At 42.8% G+C, this 10,553-nt stretch overlaps 1 protein-coding gene across 1 annotated transcript in view; it reads left to right on the top strand.

Annotated features, from left to right (window-relative positions):
* Positions 1-6,687: 6,687 nt before the first annotated feature.
* The window catches only part of LOC117753067 (protoheme IX farnesyltransferase, mitochondrial), a 29,509-nt gene continuing 25,643 nt past the window's right edge, over positions 6,688-10,553 (top strand). Inside the window, exons 1-4 of the mRNA XM_034570933.1 lie at positions 6,688-6,823; positions 8,048-8,190; positions 8,297-8,684; positions 8,845-8,969. Coding sequence (XP_034426824.1) covers positions 6,793-6,823; positions 8,048-8,190; positions 8,297-8,684; positions 8,845-8,969 — 687 coding nt within the window. The 5' untranslated portion in view covers positions 6,688-6,792. The remainder of the gene's footprint in view (positions 6,824-8,047; positions 8,191-8,296; positions 8,685-8,844; positions 8,970-10,553) is intronic.

The raw sequence follows: 10,553 nt of genomic DNA, 5'->3' as shown, positions 1-10,553 counted from the left end.
GATAGTTTAACCTCATTCTAATGCATTAAATGGTTTGTTGGTATAATTAGACGTAATTTGTGTTTCATTTAATTTCAATCAACTGCTGTTTTGCAAGTGAAGAGTGCCACCAAATTAATTAGTAATGCTCTCTATGCTGCGTCCCTGTATGGGCTGTAGTTTGGGGGGTTTGGGGAGGTGATGAGAAACAACCAGCAAAGTACAAACGGCCCCCGACGGTCACAGAAATGAGTGGAACAGCTTTGTTCCCACAGACAAGAGCAGCATCCAGACTTATTCCATATTATTCTCCCTTTTAAGAGACCACAGCTACCAGGACTCTGTCACACAACCAGCCATGCACAGTGACCTGCAGTCAGGAAGTTCCTCCTCCGGCCTGGCGACTGTGTAAAACTCGCTGGTTTCCACTGGGAGTTGAACACTTTTTTTCGCAGAGACAAAAGTTCCTCGTCATTACAGAGACGGTGCAGCACAGGGACGTGAGAAGTTAAATGTGCTGAAGGTTCAAGCCAATTTATTTGACAAGGAGACTGGGATAAATTAGCTTTTCATAAAAAATTTAATAACGTGTTCGAATGACTCAGCCCATTTCAGCTGGATTTTACTGGATATATGAAGTAAAAACTTTTTTACGATGTTTAAAGATGAGGTTTAGTTTTATTGTATATATCTGTGTATTCAGTAGAAACAGCACCTTATAGTTTTGTCTGCTTTTTGTTTTCCATAGTTCAGTTTGCCAGAGGGGGGAAGGGCAAGCCCACATTCATATTTTCCATCTTCTCCAAGCGGGTGAGTTCTTTTGAAGATTTGTTTCCAGCATTGTTGACCTAAGAGATGCACATTTTCCCCATTGATTCACAGAGTTCTTACTACAGGGACCGAGCTGCAAATCTGCATCTGATTGTATGAAGAAAACGCCTCGAAACCCAACATTAGTTCAGCGGGGACGAAGAGACAGTACATTTTGCATATTGACTCCTTAGGGAGGCTGGGGTCTCGATATCCTCGCCTCCGCCCGTGTGCTCCTCTGTTGGGAGATGCACACAAGGCAGGAAACCGATCCTGTGAAGGCGGCCGTGGATTTATGACGCGGAGGCGAGAGCGACAGAACAAGGCCCATTCCCATCTGGGCCGGGAGCCACTGCCATATTTTTAAGATTTATAGCGAGGATGACACAGCTGATTACTCTTGGTTACTGAAGAGAATTGGACGTGGACTGGCTTCAGCCCTTTTACCGTGTGGATTTGTGTTCACGATGGGGCAACCACAGTAAACCCAGATTTGTTTGTGGTCGTCGTCAGACTTGATCTTCACCAAACCTCCAGGGTGTCGATCACGGAAGTTTCCAATGGACAAACATCAGGAAACTCGACATGTTGTGGAAAAACCAAGGAATGAAAAGTATTAGAAGAAATGAAGGAAAGGAGAAGTGAAGGGATAAATAAATAACACACCCGGACTAATGGGAAAAACACATGGAGTGTTGTGCATGATGTCTCTGGATGTGAAGAATTGTGGAGACTTTGCTGTGACCCCACAAACCGCATGTGCTGTGGACTTTTTCTTTATTCCTCTTGACAAATTTGTGGGTTCGGGCATTATGCTGGGGCCAAATCCTGGACTTTGAGAGTTCAGCCAAACCAAATAATGGCTGAGGAGTTGTCATGACCCCTCCGACCCCGTCTGGATAATGTTTCTGGGTTATGGTCCCTGACACTCTCAGCCAACATAGTGTAGCACCTTGTTGAATGTCACGTGAAATGGCTCTCCGCCCACCTGCCAGGCACCGCCGCCAAACCGAGACAGTAAAGCTGAATGAAAGAAATTGTCTTGTTCTCACCCGCACAATAAATCACAATGAGGTCAAGTTCAAGCGAGAACAGCAAAGTGAAGCCAGATGTTTGTCTGTTTTCCTCTAGTAATGAGATTCAAGCTAGATGCACATTGAATGTGTAGAGCATCCTGAGTATTGTTAGAAATAATCCATATCCCTGAATTTTATCCTAAACTGCTATATATTTATATTTCCTTCTTGGTTTAATGTTCGGGGTAAGTATGTGAGAAAAGACAAAGGAGAGATGCACGCATTGGTTGACACAAACTTGGAATAAGTGTGGCTTCTCACAAAACACTTTCCCTCCCAAAGCCTACTTTTAGGCCTTTGGGAGGCATGGAGTCCATTCCACGGATCTCATTTCCCTGAGCTGTTTGGATGAGACTTTGGGTGAAAGGGGTTGCTCTGTGTGATTGATGAGCCATGGCCAATTAGAGGCTTAGCCTCAGAGGCCCACAAAGACACCCGTGATCTCAGACATAAACATTGGCCGCCATAGGGCCTGAGAATACCTGTTTTCCGTGGAAAGAGGGCAGGCCTTTGGCCAGCAGCTGTGGACAGCAGCAGCTCTTCTCTGGAGGTTTTGGATGCTTCACAGACTCAAAAATAACTTTAAAAAGATGTCGTTAGAGGAAGAACAAGAGTCTGTCCCACAGAAATTCCATTGGTGATGTCAGTATTCCAGCGTGGTGCCATCCCGGTGGGGGGTAGGGTGGTGGGCCGCTGCTCCATCAGACGCCATGTGGTTGATGAGCAACAGGGCGCCAGGCAGGGGCTTGTTAGACAACCTTTGACAACAAGATGTTGCCCTTGAAAATCAATTATAAACAGGGAAGCATCCCTGCATCTGTTTCTGCTTGGAGTTATGTGGTACTGTCTGTTTTTTTTTAGGAGGTCTGACTCCACTGCCATTCAGATGGTCATCCCTGTGGGATTAGTGATGGCACTAAAGCCTGTGGGACAGTGCTTGTAAATCAGAGCAGATGAACTGGGGCGATGACAGGCCTGGGAGGCCTCCGTTATTTCACTAGGCCATTTACTGGGGCTTCCAGGGAGGGGGTGTCTCATTATAGGCGCTTAGTGTGTTCCCCAGTGTGAGACATGTAAAACTAGAATAAAAAATTATGTGGCCATTTTGTGAGGGCCATATGTGGGCGGCAGGCTGTTTGCTCGGAGTAACAGGGCCTTTCTCATTACTGTCTATTAATGGCCCTTCAGCACTTTGCTTACACAACCTGGGGCCCATGCTACCTTCAATTGATTCAACATGTCACCTTTTCACCACTAAGTGCGAGGGAGCTGTGTTTTAAATAGAAAACTGAGTAAATTCCTGGACCCTTGAAATGACTTAAGAGACCTGTTTTCCTCCGGCCACACCAGCCTCGCAGTAAACCAGACAGCCAGAGACCCTAATCCACCAATCTCACTGACATCTGCTCTCCCCTTCAGACTCAGTTTGCTTTGCTTCCCCTGAATGTAAAATTGTGGCATTTTGAAAACATTTGGCTAAGATAACAAAGGACCATTATTTATGGACAGGATAAAAAAAAACATGGACCCATTTCCACTGTCTTCATTCTGTCTTTTGAAAGTTGTCGTCAGTAAGTTGCAATTTTTTTTCCAAGTTCATTTACTTTAGCTATTCAAATTAAAAGTCTGACATTGTTTTCTCTGAGCCCTATTTTACTAGTACTCCAAATACAATAACTGTGGATCTACTACTCCAGGTCGAGTATCCTCCGGCTGACATCAGCCTACTTTTACTCTGATAAACTACACGTCCTCACTCTCGCACAATACGAGCCTCAACTCCCTTTGTGTCTTTGTTTCCCTCTGGAGAGGATGTTTTCAGCCATTTCAAATTCTCAAGATGCAGTGAAAGCACCGTGATAAACGGCCCCCATACGGAGACCACCACCAGAGGTAGTAACTGTAAAGGTCCTCTGAAAGACCCCTTTGGGTTGAACAGGCCTCACAAACTCCTCCTATTGTCCCTGAGCCATTCCACTCCACTCTGCCCATCTGTCCTCCAGGTCCTGCTTTTTAGTCTACCTTATGGAGAGAAAGCTTTAAAGGCATGTTTGCCTTTGTTTCTATCCAATGGAGTGAAATGTGGAATTATCCAAACAAGTGGCGCTTCCTGACTTTAGGAGAACAACTTACCAAACCCTAGAACAAAGAGTGTCAGTATAGCTGTTTTGAAGTCCAGAAAAAGTCTGGGGAATTGGATGTGGTGGAAGAACGCAGCAGGAGATTGTCTAAGTCAAATGTAGAAACTTTTGGGTTTCTCAATAACTTTCTAAGGTCTCGTTTTGGGGCTTAACAAAAAAAATGTAATTGAAAATTAAATTAAAATGCGTTTACAACAACAGAAATCGTCTGGATCTTTCAGGTAAGGGTGTCAGGGCGTTGGTTAGAGCGGGACATGATGTTTACAGAACATTGACACCGGCATCGGCCCTTATCATCAAAACCTTTTGAATCCCGTCTTTCCAAGTTTAACATCTTCGTTGGCAGGATAATGTCCAGACTTCAGTGCCTGTCTGAAAGCAGCTTTATGTCTTATGATATTCCATCAAACTCTGAAAAATACATTCTATTTTCCACCTTTAAATTAAAGATGTACGAGTAACAAATAAAACACCAAATGATATGTTAGCCTGAGCTGCCAGCCTAATGGCCGGGCACAGGGATGTGGAGAGCTGCTCCTTGGAATTCATTACCCTGAGCTACTCACACTCATTGGCAAAGGATAAACTATTCCTTGATGCAGTAAACAAATATTATTCCATTCCAGTCTCGAGGAAGAGGGGCGGCCGCCTGCTCATGAATGAGCCTGTTTGTGAATGCGAGGCCCGTGTCAAGGATGTCAGTCATCAGTAGTAGTAGCCTGCAGATTGCTATACCCTACCCTACCTAGCAACTGTAGAAGGAAAATGAAGTGACCGTAGAAGTCTAAAATTGTATTACACTACCCCAGAAATAAATAATATAGTGTAAAACAAGGCAATAAGCCTCCTTTTCAGCACTCGCATCAAATCTAAACCCATAGAGGTTGACCTGGGTCAGTGCAAAATGAATTTGTGTACAACGGCACATAACGGTTATCTCCTGTAATAAAAGTGCTGTTGTGCTGGATCCGCGATGGCCTTGTGTGTATTGTTGGCATTCATCAGCCGCTGCATCTTGATGGTGCATGAAGATTACACCATGTAATCTTGGCAGGGAAGGAGGCGCTGGCAGTAGAGGAGAATGACTGAGATGAATCAGGGGAATTGGATGCTCGGCTCGGGTTGCAGCGGGAATTAGAGTTCATTGACAACAACTGTGATTGTAAAGGATATTTGCATCATGCCCATTCATAAAAAACAAACCATACGTCGTATGATTCATTCATTCAACATATGATTTTCTCATATGTTGAATATGATCTCGCCAATCAGACAAAAATAATAATCATCCTCCCGGGTCAGTAAATGTTATTGTTCAAGGAAATGAAACACTGAAACAGACAATCATACTGTTTTATTGTCTTTGTTTGAATAAGCTCAGGCTGCAAAGTGAAACCAGTGGTGAGGGTATTAATCAGAAGGGTTCCATCTTGTCGGCCGCGGCTGCCAGGGCCAACGAGATGATCATACACATAAATAACGGGCCAAACAGCGGGGCGAGTCAGAGGACACACAAGGGCGGGAGGCAAGAGGCCAGACATTGAATTAGACAGCAATTTTGAATTAAATGAAACCCATCTTCAGCTCAGATTTATGGCTCCACGACAAACTGACATCGCAAAACATAAAACTCCAACTGGTGTTTGTTACGAGGGACCGTGTTGGGTTTCACGTTAAGTCGGAGCCGAGCAGACTGAAGTTCTTCAGGTGCAGAAAAAAATGCTTCATCTTGAAACTATAAACTTGAAAAAAAACCTCAGTTGTCACTAATGTTATAAACAATGGCTCCATTCTATCCCATAGCCACTCTGTGAAACAACCCATTTATACTGTATTTCCACACGTTTCTAGTTAAATCCCACATTTATAGTCTATAAAAGACGTAATTTTAGAGGTACTCTAAAGACTCTAATTATCACATTATTACTTCACAACAGTTGTGGATGAAGTACTTTAACTTTGCTAAAAATAAAATGACCAATTAAAGACTTTAAAATACTCTATTATTACAAGTAAAACCCGTGAATTCCATGAAGTACAGAAATATCACAATTTAATCAAATCTTTTTATTCGTTTTGCTAGTTTTAGGCTTTTATATAAGTCTTTGTTTTATTGCTAACGTGTTGTTATTGATACATTTTATTTCACGTCTTTGGTTTTATTGTAAAGCACAATGAGCTGCATTTTATCTATGAAAGGTGCTGTATAAATAAAATGAATTATAATTATTATTATTATTTTTATTACTTTGCACAATCCAGTCTCTAGTGTTTACTTACAATGAATTTGCACAATCCCTCCCCTCGTGCTTATAGTATTTTTTATATTTACACTTAAATTTAAATTCCTTGCATGTTGATTGTTATAATATATTATATTATTATACATAATATATATATATTATATTCTTATAAATAATCAAAAGAAAAAGCAGAAAGTGGTTGTAAATGAATTTATACTGAATACTTTCATCAGCACCTGCAGCCAATGGAATGTATTTTATTTATGACTAAAACACCACATTTGATAAGTTCACATGTTTTGAATAAAGTAGAAAGTATCAGAACAATAAAATACCACTCAAACACAGTAGTTAAGCAGCTCCATGTACTTTTCTGAGTACATTCTACCTCTGATACTTCAGATACTTCAGATACTTCTCACTGCTGCTGCTTCCCTGCAGCTCACAACCCGGAAGTGCTTCTCCTGCACCCAACGAGGTCAAAATGGCGGCTCGCTGCATGTGAAGGGGACCGGACGGGAGCCGGCTGAATGATCGGAGAACATGTATAAAACGCCGTGTAGCCGGCTGTCAGGTACCCGGGGGTTTTCTGCTTCTTCCTCTGACGCCTCGTTGCTTTTTTAAAAGACGTTTTACATGTTCGCTCGCCTAAAACAGCCTTTGAAGCTAAAGCCGGAAGCTAGCAGGCTAGGCTAGCATGTGGCTAACCGGTGTGGATGTTTGGCAGAGAGGCAGTGACCTTAAGCAGAAGTCAGCCACATCTGCAGAGACTGAAACAACACGATTACTGACCCGGGTTCCACTTCTTCAACGCGTCGGCTGTGTTTATAATCACGTTGTGTTTACTAACAGCAGGAAAAGTTAGCTTCAGGGTCACGGATTTACAGTAGTTTAGGTTGTTATTGATGCTGTCGATATGCTAAGGTGTTGTTTTCCTCCTCTGCATTGAACTGGTGGGACATTTCAGTGCGTCCTCACTATTGTACATGTTTTATGTGCAATCATACGAACATGATGTAGAAAAATGAACTGAGTGAAATGACCTTTCACGTGAAATCAAGTCTTTTTCTAAACAGTTTCATCTAAAGCTGAACGTTATAACCTCAAGGAAGATGGTATTTATTCAAATTAGTGGTATAACCCTTGTTTGAGGTCAATACTCTATAGAAAACTACCATAGGCGTGTGTTAAGTTTGATAGTCAAGTAGTTTGTCAACTTTATAGCCACTTAACTCAGTTGTCAACAAGACAACAATCACAGCATAACACAAAACAAGAAAAGAAACAAAACACACAACCCCCCCCTCCCCTTAAAAACATGACATACTTCTGCACTGCTCTGTCTTCACTGAGGCTTATTACTGTCAGCTACCCCATGTTATTATACCACAGCAAAATCAAAGTGAGGAAAGAGGAAGAGTGGAGATGTATTATTATCAATTATCATCATCAAAATGAAGTTTATTGCCAAGTAGGTCTCCACATGCAAGGAATTAGCTTTAAAGAACAAGTGTTCTGAGTGTAAAGCGAAAGATAAAGACAAGAATATTTAGTACAAGAGCAGAATCAGAACATTTTAAATATATACTGTCAATTCAAGAGAACAGAAAATGGGCCTGATTCAAAAGCCTCCTTCATGTTGCCATGATTTTAATTTGGAAAGGCCAGGACCATCATGGGAATCAGTATTCACATTGGTTTCTATTTTGTTTCATGCACAATTAAACATGTTTTTTATAGAACTGAAACGAAAGTATTGACTCTGTTAACAAAGCATCCTGTCTTGTGTGTCCTGTAGGTTTGATCGGTGCTAGTGTGAAACAGAAATTAGCTCAAAATATCCCTCGATGTGATCAGACGGCCCGGGGCCTTATTCAGCTGCACAGAAGAGATCCATCAAAGTGGTCGACCTATCAGCAGCTCAGCTTCCTTAAACGCCAGGTAGCTTTCATTGGACTTAATATTTCATTGTTTTTAGATTTTAGTAAAAGAGTACCTGTTGCTTGTTGTTAATACAAAAGTTATGTATCCCCTGTTTTCCTTTCAGTATGTAGCAAAGAACAACACTGAGCTTCATCAACGTGCCGTCCCGAAACGGGCACCGGTCCTGACCATTGTGGATGAGAGAGATGACAGCATTGAGAGGCAGGTGGAGAGAATACCAACCATTGCTCCTGTGGTGACAGGCCCTGTGCCACAGGTAGAGGATGTCACCAGTCAGACGCAGCCTGAAGCAAACACAGCTGCAGCAGATGTGGCTGCGCAGAAAGATTCTGTGTCCGGCACAGCTGCGATTTCAGATGAGACTCCACATATCCAGGTGGAGACGGAGGAGGCGAGGGAGGCTCGTCTGGACAGACAGTGGAAGCAGGTGAAGGTGGATGTGGCCGACTTACCGGATATCTACGCCAGACTGGCCAAAATCAAACTTACAGGTATTTTGCATTGTACATTTTGATAACAGGACATGATATGAACTATTTAGAGAGATGTTGATACTAGGATAATATGCTTCTACAGCAACAGAGCATATCATTTAAGGTGTTCTGTACTTTTTTAAGTTCCCTCTATAATATTCTTGCTTGATGGTTTCAGCTCTGGTGGTTACGACTGCAGCAGCTGGCTATGCAATGGCTCCGGTGCCGTTTGACCCAGTCACCTTCTTCGTGGCCACTCTGGGAACAGGCTTGGCCTCTTGCGCTGCCAACTCCATCAACCAGGTCAGTTATCCTCAGAACAAGGGCTTTCATGTCTACCTCAGCATGTTTTTAATTAGTTTGTGTTTTGTCTTCAGCTTGTTGCTCACCACATGTCATGAATGCAATTAAACCCTCACTATTCGATCATGGAGTTTAAATCAGCACCTCTTGTACACAAAGTCACCAACGATGGAACATTATAGGCTTCACATAGATGGGAATTACGGCAGGATTATAATAAACCCTGTGTATCTAATAAACTGTCAACTTTGTATAAATGTATGATTAACAACAGCTGATTGACTCAAACTACAAAGACGCCATAAGCCAAGAAATATTAAACACTCGGCCTGTGTAATTGTTTCAAGAATTGCAGTAAACACTTGAAATGTTTCTGGGCTTAAATCTGTTTATTTTTAAGAACCAATTTCCTTTTGGAAAGAGCGAAACGACGACTAGTCACAGAGCTGGCGAGATGTCAGTATAACAGATTTTTGTTGACGTGTTTTACAAATATGAACATTCTTGTTGACAGACACACCCACCCACTAGAAAGAGCCAAGAGACCCAGAACACATCAATTTTTTAACCACTTGACATTCCTCTTTTGCTGCACAGCTCAAAAATGCATTGAGCTAACTGTAACGCTGTTATTATTTCCCTGCTGAAAGCTTTTCTTGAAGCTAAAGACAAAGGGGAGCTCGTGCACCTACACACTTAAAATACCTGGAATAAGTAGGGCCTCCCTCTGCAGTCTAGTGTTGACATTGTGCGTTGGAATTTGCTCCGTGACTTAAGAATATTGGTATAATAGGTGACCTCTCCCTCAGCCGTGGATTGAACTCTTCTTAGTTGTGTCTTTGGCCTGTAATTTGGCAACGATCATGATTACACTGCAGGTTCCTGGCCTCGGGGGCAGCCCCAAGCCTACCATCAACGGGCATGTTCTGCACTTTGTGTGTTTTTGTTTTACAACAATGAAGTGCCTCACCAACCCACGCATAGTTTGTTCAAACAGCGATCATTCTGGACCTGAACTTGCATCTGTCAAATACGTAGGTGCATTCAAACCCACACCCCCCCCCCCTGTGCTTGTCTCTATGGATACGCATGTGCAAATGTTTACACGATGGTGTTTTTGTTGTCAGGTCTGAATAGTGTCAATCAGTGCTCAAGTTAAAATTGTGTGGTCTCGTCCGTGGCGTTAAACAGAGCTCTGCCCCGATTCCTCTGAGCACCTCTACTGCACACTGAGCAGGTGTGTAAATATTCTTCAGGTATTTGAAAAATGTCCCCTTCTCCTCACGCTGAGGAGAGTCGCCCCGACTCAAGCTCCAAGGCGTTCAGAGCGCTGAGTGATGTAAGAGGCGGCAGCCACTGTTTGTACCCTGGGTGTTCCCTAATCTGTGGGCCCACCCTCACATCAGGCCCGTCACTCTTCATTTTGTCCACTAACTCAGCCCGAGCTTAGGGTATGACATAACTTCATTTTTCATAGAAACGGTGTTATGTGGCTTTCAGTGCCTCTGTCTTGGTTTCCTCCGTCCAGGTCTGGTTACACGCCTACAGTCAAGGTGAAGCGTGGGCAAAGTTCACCGCAGATGT

This window comes from Hippoglossus hippoglossus, chromosome 19 (assembly GCF_009819705.1).
Source record: "Hippoglossus hippoglossus isolate fHipHip1 chromosome 19, fHipHip1.pri, whole genome shotgun sequence".
In the NCBI taxonomy this organism is placed as follows: domain Eukaryota; kingdom Metazoa; phylum Chordata; class Actinopteri; order Pleuronectiformes; family Pleuronectidae; genus Hippoglossus; species Hippoglossus hippoglossus.
Note: the sequence above shows the minus strand (reverse complement) of the source record. Positions and strands in the feature narration are given on the sequence as shown.